Genomic DNA, 18,260 nt, shown 5'->3' with positions numbered 1-18,260 from the left:
CAACAAAAAGGCTTCAGAAGATACAATCAAAACGGTGCTCCTCAAGGCAACGCCAACGGTAGATCGCATGGTCAACAGCTGCAGCGTCACCAAGGTGCTTACTACCAACAATTTGTGCCTTCTCAATACCAAGGAAACAACAGACAATTTAGATCATCCCATGGGGGCAATGCTCCATACGGAAGAAGCAACAGCAATGGCAACATTCAAGCTGGATATGCTGTGCAAAATGGCTTCCACCCCATGGGAAATGGCCCATTTGTTCCCCTCCCTCAACACCCACAGCCCATGATGGCACCCGGGATGCCTTATGGACTTGCACCAGTGCAGATTCCTCCTCCAATAAGCCCCAAGCAGAACCCAGAGCAAGCTTTGACTCAGCAAATTGATTACTACTTTTCTTTGGACAACTTGATCAGAGATGTTTTCTTGAGAAAAAGCATGGGAACTGAAGGCTGGGTTGACTTGGATTTGATCTTGAACTTCAAGAGAGTGAAGATTATTGTGAATGGAATTAAGAACGGGATCGAGGAAGCCGATGAAGAAGCCAAGGAGGAGAAGTTGGACAAGTCTATCCTTACGTCTGTGCAACAATGCCAAAACTTGGAGGTTGGCTACTTGAATGGAAAGGACGATAACGATGCAAAGGCAACTGAAGTTCAGTTGAGAGTGAAGCACAACTTCGAACAATGGCTTTTGCCTGACAATTAGAAGCACATGCGCTTGCATCGACTTTCACCTGAAATACCCGATGTTTCATCTTTTTTTTTTTTTTGTCCTTGTCATCTTTGCTTGAACCATGTCCAGCCAAACTTTCTACTGTGATACCCGCTTGGCACGAACTCTGGTTCGGTTGCTTTGTTAATCATTTTCAGCATGTATATACATTTGATCTCCTTAGACTACTCGATCTCTCCGATCAACTTTGTGGGCAAACATTGATCTGAGAGCGAAAATGCGCTATTGAGATATACGAAACCAGGCCACATGATGAAGGAAAAGATGAAGGAAAATAAAACAAGGCGGCGTACAGACTTAGAAATAATAAACAAACGCTTTCTATAAACTATCTAACCTTTCTCAGCACAAATGGGATAAACCTTGATATCACACTTCTTTTCCCTCCTCTTCTTCAGAAGAACCGGAGGATGAAATCGACTTGTGAGGAACTTCCAAACTTTTGATGATGAAAGGCTCGGCGACAGCACCATCAAGATAGTCCAAATCTTCTTGCGGAATGATATAACGCCATACCCATCTGGCGCATATAGCGAAGAAAAGTAAAACGCCCGGAAAGCCCACTGCCGCTGTGGTCAACGTGATTACAAATTCCGCAACACCTGCGATAATCTGCAACAAGACATAGATGTAGAAATATTTCATCTTTTCTTTCGGAATACGGTGTATTTCTTTCCAAATTGGAAGGACGTCAGCACCGTTCTCGATGTAGTAATTGTCAAGGAAGATGTATCTGATTTTGTTGACCACTGGATTGCCATTCAATCCACCAATACCCATGATAAAGAAGAGACCACTCAAAACTGCTTGAGGAATCAATCCCAATAAAATCAAGAAAGGCCCGCTCATCATGACAAAAGTCAATGCTCCTTGTCCAGTATTAGTCACACGCTGCTCGACGACGGATTTTGGTTCACCAGTAATCAAATCGTGCACAATAAGAGACTCTGTGTGCAATGGTGCTTGAGGGATTAATCCGTTTGGTGCTGGAATCCCAATAAGACCAGATATGCCCGTGGTTAGCCCCAACAACATGAAATCCCAGTGAAATGAAGCCGGCTTCTTCAATGGATAATCTTTCAGCTGACACATAAGCGAAGAGACGTTGTGGTCAAAGTAAAAGAGAAACGTGAGAAGAATAGCAAATGGCACGGCAATGAAAACATCCCCCACAGATATATTTTCGTTGGGCCAAAAATGGATAAACCAACCATGCTCTCTGCCCAATTCGGCAGACAGAGTCGTAGGAGCAAAAGCCTTGGTAACTGGCAAGCGAGACAACGAAACCTCGTCCAAAAATCCGCCAAAGTGTATAAATCCAGTAAAGAAAATAACAGAAAGAGGAACTCCATAGTCGGCAAAAATCTTTCTTAATTTGGGCTTGAAATAGTGTAGCTGGGAGCCAAACATGCCGGACCCGAGCCCAAATATCACCATTAGCAAACTAATCATCACAGAACAAAATCCTGCTGCAGCGCCATCATCGTGAAATTGCTTGTTGAGCATTTGGATGGCCTTTTGACAATAGACAATACAGATGAAAAAGCCAAATACCTCGCACGAGAAATTAGATACGATCTTCATGAACAGCACCCAGTTGAGGAGGGCGATGGCGAAATGCATGACCATCGACCAGAGATACACCCAGCACATGAATGGGAAAAATGGTGTGCCGCGGGGCGTCATGATTTCGTATATGGTATAGCTGAAAATCGCAATTGGGCCTGTGACTCCAACGACACAGAGCGGCTGTCCCGAAAAGAGACCGAATATAACTCCTGCAAGAGCTGAGCTTAAAAGCACTTCATTCACGCCGTACAGATTATCTGTACGATCGAACATATCTTGAGCAAAAGCGATGGCAGGTAGCAAATTTGTAAAGAAGATGTATATCACCGAAGGCACCACCCTGTAGTTGAGGGCATCCTTGAAATCTGAAGCATAGTAGGGAAGTCGGTTCCGAATATCGTTGTATATTCCACGGCCCAAGCGACGAATAGAAAACATAGCGTATTATGAGTCGGCTTGAGCAAAGGATTTTTTGAACGTGGAGAGTTGTCTGAGGCTTGCGAGAATATGTACCACTTTAGAAGGCAGAGACTTTATATGTGCGTGCCTTTTTTCTAACTTCGGAATGAGATATGCTTTGTTGAATAATAGACAATAAGAAAGAATTGCCGTAGGCGAGCCTGTTCTTATAGCGAACTCGATCGGGAGAGTCAAGGTATCTTGGCGATGAGGGGCTTGGGCAAAAAGCTTACATCATGCGTAGGCGCACGTGACTCAACCACACGCTCGCAACCGGCCTTATCAATCGGCTTTTTTGCCACTTCTTTGCATGGGATTCGATTGTTTTCGCAACCATGAGTGACGACAAATTATTTAAGCTGATAATATGTTAGATACCTTTTTCCCGCAGTTTTAGATTGGAAACTTCGATCGGTGCCGTGAAACCTTGGGTCTGAACCCACAAAGTGATTGGAGTCAATCATCTTTTTGCGGCAGGTATATTAGTCATCGAGAAGCAGTCAGATCAAACACCTGAATTTTGGTGTTACGTTTCACAAACTTGCCTGTCTGATTAATGATGTTTCTCGAATCGTCTGATTCAATTGCTTTTCAGGGCGAAGCGCGCAATGTAAAGGCTGGGCAAGTCTCACTTACTGAGTGCATTATAGATTACTGGCAGAGTACAGGAGTTTGGCGGTCTTTGAAAATAAGAGTTTGAGTTATTTGTGCGAAAGAAAGACTGAGGTGTTGATAACGCAGGCGTTCTGGGCAAATACACAGCCCGCCAGGTACGAACTTCAGGATGGCGAATAATTTGTCACGTTTACTCCACTCCCGTCACGTGCACTACATGCAGTATGTGGGCCGGGCGACTTGGGGTTCCGGACTTTAGCCCCGAAGCATGCGGCTATCAATGCGCACTGCGTCACTCTATATTAGCTAGGGATTGGTGGACTTGGAGAACTGCCGATGAGTCTGTGCCGCTTTTTTTCTTTTGGCTATCCATACTTTTTTGAGAATCTCTATACATAATAATAATAGCGAGTCAATTGAGAGGAATCTCGCCGAAAATAGTCTTGCATTCGTCGGTTTCGAATGGCGGGCATGGGAACTTGTGGCTAAAGAATTCAATTGCGTGTGCAACTTCAGTAGAGCCAGAAGTATTATAATGCGCAAATCTCAAGTTACTTTTTTCCGCTGTAGGAGTATCGAATCTCCGAGGGAAGTGCTGTGGTTTTAGGCTTCAAGTTTAATAAATGAAGTTCCTGTATGAAGAACTGTTTTACAAGTGTGAGCAGAATTGAATTTTGCCAGCTGACCGCAGACCAACATGCCATTTTTAGAAGGATGTTCGAATCGGACTGAATTGATTGCGTCACTGTCGAACGATTTTATTCCAAAACAGTATCTAGTCTGAAGCTTTTTAAGTTTTGAAATATCTAGTTAAATCCACTCGCGAAACTGAGCGGTCCCTTCTTTAGGAAGCCGCATAACAAAATTGACCATGTTGCTGCAATCAACGCACCCTTGGTTGATGATAGCCCCAATTATGTACGTAAGTGCTTCATGGCTTAAAGCACTTTTTCCAGTGGCTTTCAAAATGGGTACAAGTAAAACACAATTATCATACTAGTTTGTTAAAAATTAATTGCGTACTCGTTGCGATTTCCCAATGGTATAATACAAATGATCGTTATCCAAATTTTGATTTGAAACAAAAGTTGATTTGCAATGAGAAAATAAACGGGTTTGTCTCTTCCCGCAAGTTTAAAAACGGGAGCAGTATGTCGAATCTTTTTTGGGAATATCCGTTGAAAAATGTTCACATGGGGGCAAAACAAGCCTAGATCTGAATTGCACAGCCTCCACATACAAGCATTAATTAGAGCCTCAGAAAGACGTTATATGACCTTTTTAAGTAAATTTCACTGGAAGTCATTTTTCTCCATGAAGTTTCATTACTGTCAAGCTAATACCAGCTTGAAGTTTATGCCACATGTGACAATTTAGACCAACTGCTTGCTATGGAGAAGAACATGCAACTTGTTTAAAGGAATCATCTGACTTATACGACTAAGATCCAAAATGATCATAAAAGATCATATAGCAAACTTGCACAAGCACTTGAGGTCCCGAATTGTGGCTTGGACTTCTTTGTTAATTGCAGTCAGAGGAGCGTGAAATTTCAAGATAAATTACATGGGTGCCCACAAACAGAACAAGACCTACATCTTATATTAGAATACCTTCAAATGTGGAGTTACACCTACCATCAGGATTCAAGACGTGAATTGTCCTTTGAAATCTTTTATATCAAAGGTGTTGCTAGAAGGTGTGTGACAACATAATCTAAAAACCAGGGAAAAAAACTGCAATAGATTAGAGAGCTATATTTGAGCCTTCTCGTGTCATTCATTTGGTGGAGGAGGAAAGTTTAAAATCTTATGGTCCCCTTGGCACGTGTCTGTTTCCCTATTGTACGTCATCAATTTCTAGGATGAGTCTCCTGTAGTAGTCGTTCAAAATCAGATGGCTGGAGAGGACTTGCGGAGCCATGAAGAGACAGCCAATCGTACCGCTCCAACTATTCTACTTCATATTCTGATTTGCGAAAGTGTTTCCACCGTTTGTTCTGACGAAAGGTGGGATATAATCGAACGAGGTGCTGTGGTATTATCGTGGTTATCCTCTTGCCTCCTGCAGCTCAACGACATAAAAGCCTCCTTATTGATGGATTCCTTTTCTGCTTCCTTGAGCCGTGGAGACTCACGAGAATTTGTTTGTTCTTGTCATGACTGTATCGTGAGCAATCTCCGGGTGTTGGTATGGCTCTAGAACTAGGAAGCAGTTTTTTCTACGCTTCTAAAAGATCGACTTTGTTTTTTCGTGAATTTTCACTTCAATTGTGCGAAGAATCGACTCGTTTCTTGCGCAAGAGGTTACACCATCCCGGCGTGGCTGGCGTGTTCGTTGTTCGATACGACTTTATTCATATGATGGTGCATTCTTTTTTCATGCCCCTTCTCATCATTTTAAAAAAAGGGCATTGTTTTAGCTCAAACATGGAGATTAAACCAATCCGATGCAAAAAATGAGACCCAATTTAAAATACTTTTAGCTTTCTGCCTATGCCTCTATCAACCATATCATGTTGTCATTCATAACAAGGTCCCTTGGCCCAGTTGGTTAAGGCGTGGTGCTAATAACGCCAAGATCAGCAGTTCGATCCTGCTAGGGACCATTTCTTTTTGCTTCTATCCAAGCCATCGAGGCTTCAACAGAAAAGACGATCCAGGCTTGTCTTCGAGTAACTACTTTTTTTTTTCCACGCCAGCCATGGACACAATCTTGGTGCTTCATATTGGCGCGGGAAAGCACTCCATCCAACAAACAAGAAACTACAAGAAGATTCTCCGATCGGCCATCTGCGCGAGTGATCTCATCCAGGCTTCACGTGTTGTTGAGAGAAGTGCCCTAACAAATACGGGATTTGGTTCAAGTGTCGATCGAACCTGCACCGCCACATCCGACGCATGCCTAATAGAAGTGAGCGATGGTCGTATTGTAAACAGCTTGGCATTGCTCAACATACACGACGACGCGTTTCCAACCACGTGCGTTGATAAAATAGCACGTCAGTTGAAACAGGAGTACGCTGCCGGTAGCGTTGATAGATGCTTCGGTCTCTCCAAGCCCACTATCCTTGATTACAAAACATACAAGGAATATGTAAATAATATGCAAGGAACCAGCGAGGCTTCGCTTGGTAATGGTGAGCCGAGATCATTGGTTGTGAAAAAAATGAAGGCAGCGTTTCGGCGGTTCCAAGCGATGTTTGATGACGAGCGCCGTAGACGTGACGTGACAAGCAAAACACTGAACACTCCTGTCGAAACAGGTTCCTTAAATTCAATTCATATTGACGGACCCGAACCCAACGACAAGCCAAACAATCAGTCTGGTGGAGAAAAGTTGGACCTCTCCAAAAGGAAAAAGCTGAAGTTCTATAAAAGAAGAAAGGGGAATCCCGAAAAATCTCTGCCAACAACAGAACAGACGTTTGTCCTGCCTGGCATCGAGGATACCGTGGGATTTATTGAGATTGCAAACTCACCAAAACGCACGACGCGTATAGCGTCATCTTCTGGAGGTAATTTTTACCGTTTGCCGGGCCGGGTGAGTTGTGCTGGCACCTTAGGGTCCGGAATTGGATATAGTCGCTACAAAGATGTCGAGGTGAGCTGCATGTGCAGTGGGAATGGGGACGACATCATCGCCATGAATTTGGCGGGGTATCTCAGTGAAAACATGGCTGGAACTCTCGGGGACAGCAACGAATGGCCCGAATTGGGGCCACTACTAGAGTCCCACATATTACGAAAAAGCCAGCTGGTTGTGAAAACAGCCGTGAATGCCAGCGTCGAAGAAATCACGTATATAGGCGTGGTTATGGTGGTGCGATCGCCCGATGCTACGCGGCTCGTTTTTTGCCATAGCACCGAATCGCTTTACTTTGCATTCAGACTGCGGGGGAAATCCGAACTTGTGCTCAGTCGGAAAGACCGCCCAGTCGGCGAGTTTTTGAGTGGTGAATACAAATTAGACTGAGTACTCAATCCACATCAGGGATGCGTGGGCACATCCAGAGTTCATCTACATGCTACACCAGGAAGTGTATTAGAACTTGTTGTATTCAAGAACGGATAGATTTCGTACAGAGGAAGGTGTTAATGCTAGGCTTAACGGGAGGTGGCGTGAACCTTTTGGAAAGCACCCTTTTGGCCCATCTTGGAGACCTTCTCGTTGGTACCGGCTTGGATACCAGCAGCCTTTCTCTCGAGCTTCTTGGCCTTGTTAGCCTCCTTGGCCTTGGCAATTCTCTCTTCTCTAGAAGCCTTTCTCTCAGCTGGCTTCTGGTTTCTCTTCTCCTTGATGAAGTCCAAAGAAGCACCCTCGATAGGTCTTTGGTGCTTGACGGTCTTCTTGGTTCTTCTCTTCTTGGTCTCCTCGGTGATACCCTTCTTGTGTTGTCTTCTGTACAAGACAGTCCAAGAGATCTTTCTTGGGTTCTTTCTTTGCTGGAACAAAGAAGCAGACTTAGAGGACTGGAATCTGAAGATTTTAGAGTCACCTCTGACGAACAAGGTACCTCTACCTGGGTAGATCTTAGCACCGGAGAAGGAGTCAATTTCGATCTTCATTGTGCTGGAGATGTTAGTACATTTTTCGATACGCATACTTCTTGCTGTTCTGGCCCCAAAACAAGGGAAACTGTAGTTGCCTCGGACGACACATATTTCTGCAACACACTGCATTTTCACATATCCACAGTCAGCTGTATAACATGAGCATCATATCATGACATATGGCATCTTCAATCAGCTGAAAGAGACAGGGTCGGGGCCTGTGCCAGCACTTTGCATCGGATTCACACATACTAATTTGGCTAACTAAGAAAGTGAAAGGAGAGTGCGAATTCAAAAGAAAATTTTCACAGATTGAGAGACCGGCGGACGGTGCAGGATCGCGAGCCTGGAGCAGTCTCGGTGGGGGCGTCCGCTGGCGCAGGTGTTGCCAGTCACGTGCTCACAATGTCGCATGTCGCGGGTGAGCAGGACAGTGCGTCCCTGGACGTTAGCCGCCTGATTATGGGTTTCACCACTTGTACTAGGAAGCAGAACAAGCAAGCTTTCCACCACGCATAGCCGTGCCCAGATTTCATAAGAGCCAATTAAGCCAAAAGGGCGATTTTGGTAGCCCAGGCTTGGCAAACATGGATGATTGGTGGCAGACGCGAGGAGAAAACGGGATGTTCCTGGCGGCGGTTCTTATTTGCAGCCACAAGCAGAGAGGGGGGTGCGACATTGCGCGACAAGCCCTAGATGGCACGTGGTTCGGGTGGACTGTTTTTTTTGATCTTTTCGTGCGCCCTGGTGCGTGTGCGGAAACAGTGGTGCCCGGCAGAGATTTTCGCGATGGGCTGGCCATTTAACTACTTCCCTTTTCCTCTTCATCAATTGACCGGAGTGTTATACCACATATAAATCACAGAGATGGTCCGTATAATTTCATGATCCACGCTGCCATGGAATGACAGCGATTGTCATTCTGTTTCGTAGTTCGAGGTGGCAGCTAGTTCTTCGCCAGCATCATACTAACATCTCAGGCCCCAAAGAACAAGAGCACTGAGAACATCAACGCCAAGTTGGGTTTGGTTATCAAATCCGGTAAGTACGCCTTGGGTTACAAGTCTACCGTCAAGTCCTTGAGATCTGGCAAGGCTAAGTTGATCATCATCGCCGGTAACACCCCAGTCTTGAGAAAGTCTGAGTTGGAGTACTACGCCATGTTGTCCAAGACTCAAGTCTACTACTTCCAAGGTGGTAACAACGAGTTGGGTACCGTGTGCGGTAAGTTGTTCAGAGTCGGAACCATGGCCATCTTGGACGTCGGTGACTCTGACATTTTGTCTGCCATCTAAGCGCATTGCATATATCTTGTACTGAATATAGTTTGCTGACAAGTATGATTTTGGTCACGTATGTCGTCGTGTCCGTGTAGTCTGAATTAAAGAAGAGTTACGCGACCGTAGTTTACATTTGGGCCCGCACGTGGTCTCCTGGATGCCCTGGGTCTGCCGCAGTGGCCTCGAGCTCCCTCTCGAGCTGCAAGATTCTCTCCTCCTCCCTTCGGATCATCTCGTCCACACTGAGTGTCTTTGACGGCGAAAGCCCCCCTCGAACCGGCAGCAATTCGGGGCGGCTGTCGTGGTGGCGCTCGAGGTGCTGTTTGTGCTGTGCCACCGTGTGCGTCAAGTTGGCAATTTCATGGGTCAACTTGTAGTAGTCCTCGCGCCCCTTGAGGGCCTTGTTGCGGAGGGCCAGCGCGCCCGACGCGCCCGGGAGCTGGCTGGCCATTTTCTCGATGGCCTCGCAGAGGGCAGGCACGTCGTGGTTTTGGCCCGAGTCTTGCGGCGCCGTTCTGTGCTGTGGCGTCCGCCGCCGGCGTGTGGGCGAGGAGTGGGTCTCGGACGAGGACCAGGGGTCAGGGGTGTGTGCATTGGCGGGTGTGAGGCGGGGCACGTGCACGGCCTTTCTGCCGCTCAACGAGAAAGCGTGGTCCAAAAAAACGGACCTGCCGTCGACCCGCACGTGCTTGAGCTCGACAAACGCGGGCCCTGTGTTCTCGTCGTCCTGGCGCCTGCCCTTTTTGCGGCGCCTACGGATCATGGAGCTGGCCACGCCCGCGCCTTTTGTGACCTTGTACAAGCCCTTTTCGCCGGGCACAGAGTCGCGCAACAAGGCGGTGATTTTGGTGTTGGACAAAAACGCGTTTGTGAACGCGCCGGGGCCCTGGAACCGGGTGTTTGCAATGGCCTCACACAGCTGGCGCATCCGTTGTAGGGGGTCTGCCATGGCGTGCCGAGGGCCAGGATGTGGGAGAAAAAAAAGCAATGGCCGGTGTGCTTCTGCTTTTGTGCACGGGTGTTAATTTGCCGCCAAGGGTGCTGCCGTCGATCTTCGGGGTCTGGTGGATTGGGGTGTGTTAAGAAGAAACACAGTGGTAGATGTAAACATGGAACTGGGGTCTGTGACGCGCACTTGTCACGGTGTGCATAGAGACGTGTGCTGGCCATGACTCTCCTATTTTTGTAGTATTCCTTTTAAGGTTGTTATGTTACTTTGGTGATTGTTAGAAAGGTTTGTTTACCTTTGGTATTGTTTGATTATATATTCGGGGGTGAATAGTAAGTCTAGTTGGATAAAATCAGCTAAGCTAAGCCATACTAAGTTAGATTGGGTGGCAGTGCGCGGCGAGATCTGGGTTCAGGGCTAATAACCGAGCCGCACGAATTGAACTGGGCAGGCTGTTTGGAGTGGCCGTCTGGTTTTTTATGTTTGGATCTAGGATGTCTGGATCTGGGATGTTTGGATCTGGGATGTTTGGATATGGGACGTTTGGATATGGGACGTTTGGATTTGGGACGTTTGGAAGGACATGGAATGGATTGGACAAGGCACGCATAGGAAGGATATCCATATCCAAGCACCTGTCCACGCACCTGGTGGCCCTGTCTTGACATGCATGTGCAGAACCTATTGTCTTTTGGCTTCTATGGGTCAAGAGGAACTTTCAAAAAAAGAGGCGATTCCCGTCAATCTGAAAACGAGAAGGCCGTTTCCCGACTGTGCCTGTACACCAAGGCCTGTCTTCGGGTCCTGGTCTGCCACCTGGCATGGCAGCAAAGACATTTTCTGGAAATATGCAAACTTCTTTTCGTTTCTCTTTTTAACTCTTTGACGTAGACGGGGCCAAAATCCCTGGACCTTCTCTTCCGGGCGCCTTTTCGATTTTACCGGGGAAGGACCCCAGACGTGGTCCGTTAATAGCACTGCTGCCTGCGTGGCCAAAAGCTCGCACCGCACAATAAACGCATAATTTGGCGCCACGGCGAAAATCTCGCAACGGCCAATATATAAGCTGGCCGCCGGCAGATCTTTGGGGCCTGGAATTATACTCCTTCCCTTTCTGCAAAAACACACGACACATTTTCTCACATCTTTCCAGAAAACACTTTTTCTTCGACTTCCCCCGAAAACAAAGCAAAATGTGCCCTTGCCCTGTTTCTTCCCAATCTGCGTGCCAGCCCTCCCCGAACTCAAGATGCAAGTGCGCCTCGGGCCAATGTTCGGGCCAATGCAATTCATGCAAATGCTCGCCATGTCTGTGTGACCCATGCCAATGTTAGTGGGCCGAACTCTTGGATATATATGCTAATAAACAATCTGCTGAGTGACTAGTCAAGTTTTGGGTAACAAAACGGTAGTAGAACCAGTGTTGAGTGATATGCCTAGTGCTGGGATAGACTCTAGAGAGATGAATGTATTGGTGAATTATGAAGTGCTGTTGAACTATAAAGTACTGTTGAGTTGTGAAGTACTGTTATTATAGAGTGTGATTATAGGTATTGTTGTATTGAAAGTACTGTGGTGTTACAAAGTGCTTGTACTATAAACTACTGTTTTAGAAGCTACTGTTGTGTTTTACACTACTGTTGTAATATAAACCACTTTTGTATTGAAACTACTGTTGTGTTATGAACTACTGTTGTGTTATAAACTACTGTTGTGTTATAAACTACTGCTGAGGTATATATCCTGCTGGAGCCGCGGTTGAGCAACGAGTTGCTGCGGAGCTATAGGCTAAGCATGAACTACCGTGGAATTTTAAAAATACATCGAGTCCTGAAATACTTCTGGGTAAGAACGCCACATCAGAAAACTGAGTAAATCTTATTGCTGGGTAATAAACCTCGTGCAAATTCTATCATCACTGCTGAGTACTGAAACTTCTGAGTAGCCGGCTGCGAAATATAGGCCACTGCAGAATGATATAACACCTGCCCTAAAATTTCAGGCGTACTTCTCGAGAGGCAATTAGCATGACCAGCTGACGGGGCGCGTCGTGAAAGTTGGGGATTTTTGAAACATTGGTGCTTGTATTTAAAAAGATCTTCTAAGCGTGCAACCTTGCCCCGAACGTATGGGCCGCGCTTTGGACGAGGCCTCGAATATGATTAATTGTCCAATACATTGTACGCCCTGTGGATCTTCGGACAGCAGAAACAGGCCAGATCATCAAGCAAAAGAATCCATAAATCTGGCCAATGAAAATAAACCAGCCCAAGTGAATTCATAGAACACCCAAATAAACACGCAGATCATCCAAATAAACACATGGATCAGCCCAAAAAATACATCTCAATCCAAACAAACGTCCTTGTATCATCTCAAATCGATCCATAAGCAATCCGAATATGAGTCCATAAGTCAGCCCGAATACTCAAAAAATCCATAAATCAATCCGAATAAAGTCCATGGTTAACCCAGACAAATTCACAACTTAGTTCAAGTACGAACCCAAGGATCAAGCCAAATACGAGTCATAAATCAATCCAAGTAAATGCATATATCACCCCAAATAAATACATGTATCACACCAAATAAGTCCAGAAATCAATCCAAATAAGTGCATGTATTAACCTAAAGAAATCCATAAATTGATGCAACAAAAGTCCATAAATCAATCCAAATATGAGTCTGTAGATCGGCCCTGATGAATAACTGTATCAACCCAAATAAAAACATGTATCAACCCAAATAAATAATTCTGCCAAATAGAAGAGCTTGTAATACAAGCCGAAGCAAAGAATTTGTTCAGTACATACCATAATTCTCAGTACAGAACGTGTAATTCAGGTTTTATGCCGGAATATATAACAGGTGGCTTGCTTGGTCACTCGAGTGGTACAAGTTGTGATATGGTGGCTGGCCCTGCAGGCCCCGCGTATCGAGGCATCTGGAATAGACTTGGGCCATGGCAGCCCTCTTCTCCCACACTGAAATTATTGAATCGTCAATGCGGAATTATATCAGCCTATTCTTTGAAGCCTTTTTTTTTAATGACGTGGTTGATTGCCTTACGTGACAATTTAGGTACGTTATGAGCGATTCTAGTAAAGTGAGATCGGGTGAGCTGTCGGTCAATTGACTACTGGGTCTAATGAATGGATCGGAAAGTCACAAATGTTCTGTGAGCCCATCGGTTTTGAGGAAGGCTATGGGAACTGTCTACAATTGCAGATATAGGCAACAGAACAGTACAATTCTCGCCTGTTTGAGCCAAGCTACTGTGCGTGTGGTGACCTCCTTCAGCATGGTTTGCGATATGATTCCCAAATACACGCATGTCTCAGCCCAAAATAAATACATAAATCAGCCCCAATCAATCCGAACAAATGACCATTAGAAGTCAGCCCAAAATGTATCAGCCCAAAAATATATAAATCAATCCGAATAAAAGTCCATAATTAAAGCAAATAAATACATAATAAATACACGCTTCAAGCCAAATAAACACATGTATCAAAAATAAATTCATAAATCAGCCAAGTTAAAGTCCATAATTTACTCAAAAAACACGTGTATCAATCCAGATAAAGACATAAATTAATTTAAATATGAGTCCGTAATTAGCCAAAAACAATACACGTATCGACCCAAGTAAATACACAAATCAGCCCAAATAAATACATAAACCAAGCCAAATGTGAGTCCATGAATAAACACACGTATCATCCCAAATAAATACACAAATCAACCCAATAAACACCGTAACATCCCAGCTTAACACATAAATCAGTCAAATAAACACACGTATCATCCCAGCTAAATACATAAACCAACCCAAATCAATTCAAATCAATCCATCAGATGACCATAGATCAACGCAATAAACATCCATATTATCCCAACTAAACACATGAATTATCCCAGCTGAATACATAAATCACCCCAAAAATACATGTATCAATCCAAATGAATCCAAACAGATGACCGTAGTTCAGCCCAATAAGACACGAATCAGCCCAGCTAGATACATAAACAAGCACAAATAAATACAGTATCCACCCAAATAAATCCATGTATCAACCCAAGTAAATTTATAAACCAGCCCAAACAAATCCATAAATCACCCCAAACATGTCCATGAACCAACCCAAATAATTCCATGTATCACCCCAAATAAATTCAAACACATGACCATAAATCACCTCAAATAGACACACGTATCATCCCAGCTAAATACACAAATCAGCTCAAATAAATACACGTATCATCTCAGCTAAATACCCCAAATGAATATACGTATCAGCCCAGATTAAACAAATCAGCCCAAATAAATCCATGTATCAATTCAAATAAATCCAAACAGATGACCATAAATCGACCCAGTAAACACACGTATCATCTCAGCTAAATACCCTAAATAAATCCAAGTATCGCCCCAAATAAATTCAAACACATGACCATAAATCACCCCAAACAATTCCATAAATCACCCCAAACAAACCCATAAATCACCCCAAACAAACCCATACATCACCCCAAACAAACCCATAAATCACCCCAAACAAACCCATAAATCACCCCAAACAAAAGCCCACCAGCCTACGCAAACTTCCCCCAGGCAGCTCCAGGGCGCACCCACCAGGCACCCTACCCACCGCACCGGGCCCGGCGCCCCAGGCCCGCAGCCAAAACGGCGCGGCGCCGCGGCCCTGGACAGGGCCTTCGACAGGGCCTTTTTTTCGCGCGCCGCACTGGTCTTCGCCCCAGCGAAAAGCCCCGGCCCCAGCCCCAGCCCCTCCTCACCATGACTGTGGATCTCGACAAATACGCCCGGCCAGGCAGAAACTACTACCTCGCCTTGGGCCTCGAGGGCCTGGCCAACAAGTTGGGCGCCGGCGTCGTCAAGCACCCCGTGGGCCCGCTCGCCGGCGCCAGCCGGGCTCAGGTGCTCTCGAACATCCGAGACACCTATGTCACGCCGCCAGGAGAGGGTTTTTTGCCCCGCGACACGGCCCGGCATCACCGCAACTGGGCGGTGCGCACGGTCAAAAAGGCCATGGCCGAGGCGGGCGTCTGTGGCGCCGAGCTCGACTGCATCTGTTTCACACAGGGCCCCGGGATGGGCGCCCCGCTCCAGAGCGTGGCCATTGCGGCACGGGCGCTCGCGCTTCTCTGGGGCCTCCCGCTCGTGGGCGTCAACCACTGCGTGGGCCATATCGAGATGGGCCGCGAGATCACGCGCGCACAGAACCCCGTGGTGCTCTACGTCAGCGGCGGCAACACGCAGGTGATCGCGTACTCGAAGCAGCGGTACCGGATCTTCGGCGAGACGCTCGACATTGCCATCGGCAACTGCTTGGACCGCTTTGCGCGCACGCTCCGGATCCCCAACGAGCCTGCGCCGGGCTACAACATCGAGCAGATGGCCAAGAGGGGCCGGCGCCTCGTGCCTTTGCCGTACACGGTCAAGGGCATGGACCTCTCCATGTCCGGCATTCTCGCGCACGTCGACGGCGTGGCCAGGGACATGTTCGGCGGCGCGCGGACGCCGCTTGGCCCGGTCACGCCCGAGGACTTGTGCTTCTCGCTCCAGGAGACGCTCTTCTCCATGCTCGTGGAAATCACCGAGCGGGCCATGGCGCACGTGCAGAGCAACCAGGTGCTCATTGTGGGCGGCGTGGGCGCCAACGAGCGGCTCCAGCAGATGATGGCGCTCATGGTCCGCGACCGCCAGAACGGGTCGGTGTTTGCCACGGACGAGAGGTTCTGCATAGACAACGGCATCATGATCGCCCATGCGGGCTTGCTAGCGTACCGCATGGGCCAGACGACCCAGTTGGCGGACACCGTGTGCACGCAGCGGTTCCGCACGGACGAGGTCCATGTCGAGTGGCGAGACGACTAGAGCCCGCCGCGGGGCCTGGAGACTTCCATACTCGTGAATGTTACAGCGTTGGGGCGAGCCCCGCTCTCGTAGTCGGCCCGGGCGCTGCAAAGTCGGATGGCTTTGGGCGGCTTTGCGTGGCCGAACAGCGAAACGGTTTTCAAAGGCGCCCGGTGGCTTCATGGACTCGCCGGGGGTCAGATACGGACCGGACAAGTCGAGGCTTCAGGGCTTCGCTGGTGTAGATTGCGTGGCTATGTACTTTGATCTCCGGGGAAGCGTGGGGCTGAGCTTGCAACTGACGAGGAGAATCTTGTAATTGACGAGAAGAATCTTGTAATTGACGAGAAGAATCTTGTAACTGACGAGAAGAATCTTGTAATTGACGGAGAAGAATCTTGTAATTGACGGAGAAGAATCTTGTAATTGACGAGAAGAATCTTGTAACTGACGAGAAGAATCTTGTAACTGACGGAGTAGAATCTTGTAACTGACGAGTAGAATCTTGCAACTGACGAGAAGAATCTTGTATTTGACGGAGAAGAATCTCGTAACTGACGAGGAGAATCTTGTAACTGACGAGAAATATCTTGTAACTGACGAGAAGAATCTTGTAACTGACGAGAAATATCTTGTAACTGACGAGAAGAATCTTGTAACTGACGAGGAGAATCTTGTAATTGACGGAGAAGAATCTTGTAACTGACGAGTAGAATCTTGCAACTGACGAGAAGAATCTTGTATTTGACGGAGAAGAATCTTGTATTTGACGGAGAAGAGACTTGCAACTGACGAGAGGAATCTCGTAACTGACGGAGTAGAATCTGGATGGAAAAGAGACTAACAGACCACTGCCTATGGTGGAGAGCCCCCGATTCTTTTTGTTGGCTGCGTGGGCTCTTGGGCCCTGTTCTTGGGTGCCGGCCTCTCATGTGGTCTGAAAGAGAAAAGACCATTTGGAAGACCCGACTGATTGTGTAGAGTATGTAGAGCCCTTGCATAGAGAACCCGCTTGGTCTGATAATGGTGGCCCGGGAAGAAGTGCGGCCCGAGTCGCCCCACAGCCGGCAAGCTCGGCAGGTCTTTCCAGGCACGTCATAGCGCTTGACATTCGGGACGGCTACTTGTTTCTCGGTATGGCCCATGTTCTTCCCGGGCCCAAGCACGCGCCTGTTGCAAGAAGCGCCATGAACCTGGTCCGGGCTTCGTGTTCTTCGGCTCATTCGCTGAGTGATCTGTCGAATTACCAACTGTTTGGATCCGGAAGTGTTTCGGGCCCACGTCGCTTCAGGCATGGCAGCACGAATCTCGGTTCCCTGCGGAATTGACAAGTCGTGCCGTTTGTCATGGCGTGTGCCGGTCACTCTGTAGTAAGGGCCCGTCGGGCCCACCAAGGATTCTATGGTGCTAAGACTTCCATGAAAGAACCGAGCTCCAAACCCTCAATGTAAGTTTCTTAGTTTCGGCGATCGCTTATGATGGGAGGACCTAGGATATTTTGGCCCCAAGGCCTCCAGAGTGAAGGCCGAGCTCCAAACCCTTGGGTCTCTTACTTTTCGTAGTTCCATCGTTTTCTGACGGAAGGCCCGGTGCTGGCTTTTGCTGCAACGGTCTTGAAGGCTAAGGGACATGACAATTGGGAGGCGTGGTGTGGTGGCCTGTCATGGAAGTGTCGCCACATCGAGTCTGGTGAGGCAAGTTGCGGTGGAGAGCATACCCTGGACTGTTTTCGGCATGCTCAAGGGCCACCAGCCAATTTCCGGGGCACATGAACTTCGACATCGAAAGAAGCAAAGCAATTTCGAAAATGAGGAGAGTTTGGCACCAGGGCAGATCATACGAGAAAGCTGTTCCAAGCTTGTAGCAAAGGCACAGCATGGAAGAAACCAACAGTGGAGAGATAAACAGTGGAGACATCAACAGTGGAGAAATTAGCAGTGGAGTGATAAGCACTGAGTGATAAGCACTGAGTGATTAGCACTGAGTGATTAGCACTGAGTGATTAGCACTGAGTGATTAGCACTGGAGTCATCAACACTCAAGAATCACTGAAGAATCAACACTCAGAACCAACACCCAAGAATCAACACTCAGAACCAACACCCAAGAATCAACACTCAGAACCAACACCCAAGAATCAACACTCAGAACCAACACCCAAGAATCAACACTCAGAACCAACACCCAAGAATCAACACTCAGAACCAACACCCAAG

General features: G+C 47.0%; 11 protein-coding genes and 1 non-coding gene across 12 annotated transcripts in view; 5 read left to right on the top strand and 7 right to left on the bottom strand.

Annotated features, from left to right (window-relative positions):
- Positions 1-303: 303 nt before the first annotated feature.
- Positions 304-711, top strand: METBIDRAFT_46934 (La RNA-binding domain-containing protein; the record flags this gene model as incomplete). Its single annotated transcript, XM_018858103.1, has 1 exon — positions 304-711. The coding sequence occupies one exon, from the start codon at positions 304-306 to the stop codon at positions 709-711; it is 408 nt and encodes a 135-aa protein (XP_018709738.1).
- Positions 712-913: 202 nt separating this feature from the next.
- METBIDRAFT_33414 (uncharacterized protein) lies at positions 914-2,953 on the bottom strand. The gene has a single exon (XM_018856288.1). The coding sequence runs from the start codon at positions 2,743-2,745 to the stop codon at positions 1,108-1,110; it is 1,638 nt and encodes a 545-aa protein (XP_018709737.1). The 5' UTR covers positions 2,746-2,953; the 3' UTR covers positions 914-1,107.
- A 2,962-nt stretch (positions 2,954-5,915) lies between these two features.
- METBIDRAFT_t230 lies at positions 5,916-5,989 on the top strand. The gene has a single exon. It is a non-coding gene; the product is annotated as a tRNA-Ile (tRNA).
- A 95-nt stretch (positions 5,990-6,084) lies between these two features.
- On the top strand, positions 6,085-7,356 carry FGR10 (Fgr10p; the record flags this gene model as incomplete). Its single annotated transcript, XM_018858077.1, has 2 exons — positions 6,085-6,477; positions 6,721-7,356. 2 exons carry the CDS (start codon positions 6,085-6,087, stop codon positions 7,354-7,356), a joined length of 1,029 nt encoding a protein of 342 aa, XP_018709736.1.
- Positions 7,357-7,421: 65 nt separating this feature from the next.
- On the bottom strand, positions 7,422-8,324 carry RPL24A (60S ribosomal protein eL24). The gene is made up of 3 exons (XM_018855131.1): positions 8,187-8,324; positions 7,644-7,953; positions 7,422-7,577 (listed from the first exon to the last, which is right to left on the bottom strand). The coding sequence occupies exons 2-3, from the start codon at positions 7,947-7,949 to the stop codon at positions 7,488-7,490; spliced, it is 396 nt and encodes a 131-aa protein (XP_018709735.1). The 5' UTR covers positions 7,950-7,953; positions 8,187-8,324; the 3' UTR covers positions 7,422-7,487.
- A 306-nt stretch (positions 8,325-8,630) lies between these two features.
- RPL30 (60S ribosomal protein eL30) lies at positions 8,631-9,229 on the top strand (the record flags this gene model as incomplete). Its single annotated transcript, XM_018859120.1, has 2 exons — positions 8,631-8,633; positions 8,915-9,229. 2 exons carry the CDS (start codon positions 8,631-8,633, stop codon positions 9,227-9,229), a joined length of 318 nt encoding a protein of 105 aa, XP_018709734.1.
- Positions 9,230-9,341: 112 nt separating this feature from the next.
- SPC34 (Spc34p) lies at positions 9,342-10,163 on the bottom strand (the record flags this gene model as incomplete). The annotated part of the gene is made up of 1 exon (XM_018854379.1): positions 9,342-10,163. The coding sequence occupies one exon, from the start codon at positions 10,161-10,163 to the stop codon at positions 9,342-9,344; it is 822 nt and encodes a 273-aa protein (XP_018709733.1).
- A 319-nt stretch (positions 10,164-10,482) lies between these two features.
- Positions 10,483-11,123, bottom strand: METBIDRAFT_33410 (uncharacterized protein). The gene has a single exon (XM_018856287.1). The coding sequence runs from the start codon at positions 10,786-10,788 to the stop codon at positions 10,540-10,542; it is 249 nt and encodes an 82-aa protein (XP_018709732.1). The 5' UTR covers positions 10,789-11,123; the 3' UTR covers positions 10,483-10,539.
- METBIDRAFT_220095 (uncharacterized protein) lies at positions 10,516-11,650 on the bottom strand. The gene has a single exon (XM_018855130.1). The coding sequence runs from the start codon at positions 11,484-11,486 to the stop codon at positions 10,869-10,871; it is 618 nt and encodes a 205-aa protein (XP_018709731.1). The 5' UTR covers positions 11,487-11,650; the 3' UTR covers positions 10,516-10,868.
- A 3,314-nt stretch (positions 11,651-14,964) lies between these two features.
- On the top strand, positions 14,965-16,065 carry METBIDRAFT_13505 (chromatin DNA-binding HSP70/DnaK family ATPase; the record flags this gene model as incomplete). The annotated part of the gene is made up of 1 exon (XM_018854378.1): positions 14,965-16,065. One exon carries the CDS (start codon positions 14,965-14,967, stop codon positions 16,063-16,065), a length of 1,101 nt encoding a protein of 366 aa, XP_018709730.1.
- A 15-nt stretch (positions 16,066-16,080) lies between these two features.
- On the bottom strand, positions 16,081-17,506 carry METBIDRAFT_220035 (uncharacterized protein). The gene is made up of 2 exons (XM_018855129.1): positions 16,705-17,506; positions 16,081-16,640 (listed from the first exon to the last, which is right to left on the bottom strand). The coding sequence occupies exons 1-2, from the start codon at positions 17,337-17,339 to the stop codon at positions 16,205-16,207; spliced, it is 1,071 nt and encodes a 356-aa protein (XP_018709729.1). The 5' UTR covers positions 17,340-17,506; the 3' UTR covers positions 16,081-16,204.
- An 87-nt stretch (positions 17,507-17,593) lies between these two features.
- Positions 17,594-18,260, bottom strand: part of METBIDRAFT_13504 (CUE domain-containing protein) — a gene marked incomplete at both ends in the record, with an annotated part of 2,576 nt that continues 1,909 nt past the window's right edge. Inside the window, 3 exons of the mRNA XM_018854377.1 lie at positions 17,594-17,702; positions 17,762-17,817; positions 17,885-17,996. Coding sequence (XP_018709728.1) covers positions 17,594-17,702; positions 17,762-17,817; positions 17,885-17,996 — 277 coding nt within the window. The remainder of the gene's footprint in view (positions 17,703-17,761; positions 17,818-17,884; positions 17,997-18,260) is intronic.

Source organism: Metschnikowia bicuspidata (assembly GCF_001664035.1).
Source record: "Metschnikowia bicuspidata var. bicuspidata NRRL YB-4993 chromosome Unknown METBIscaffold_7, whole genome shotgun sequence".
Classification (NCBI taxonomy): Eukaryota; Fungi; Ascomycota; class Pichiomycetes; order Serinales; family Metschnikowiaceae; genus Metschnikowia; species Metschnikowia bicuspidata.
Note: the sequence above shows the minus strand (reverse complement) of the source record. Positions and strands in the feature narration are given on the sequence as shown.

Bases quoted from the DNA above. Each gene is read 5' to 3' on its own strand.
- METBIDRAFT_33410 (XM_018856287.1), bottom strand. From the start codon at position 10,788: ATGGATATCCTTCCTATGCGTGCCTTGTCCAATCCATTCCATGTCCTT.
- RPL24A (XM_018855131.1), bottom strand. From the start codon at position 7,949: ATGAAGATCGAAATTGACTCCTTCTCCGGTGCTAAGATCTACCCAGGT. The intron at 7,578-7,643 runs GCTTCTAGAGAA...CTCGAGAGAAAG, and splicing joins AGAAGCCAGCTGAGAGAAAG to GCTGCTGGTATCCAAGCCGG.
- METBIDRAFT_220095 (XM_018855130.1), bottom strand. From the start codon at position 11,486: ATGGGTCACACAGACATGGCGAGCATTTGCATGAATTGCATTGGCCCG.
- METBIDRAFT_220035 (XM_018855129.1), bottom strand. From the start codon at position 17,339: ATGCCTGAAGCGACGTGGGCCCGAAACACTTCCGGATCCAAACAGTTG. The intron at 16,641-16,704 runs GTTACAAGATTC...TCTTCTCGTCAG, and splicing joins TTACAAGATTCTCCTCGTCA to TTACAAGATATTTCTCGTCA.
- METBIDRAFT_33414 (XM_018856288.1), bottom strand. From the start codon at position 2,745: ATGTTTTCTATTCGTCGCTTGGGCCGTGGAATATACAACGATATTCGG.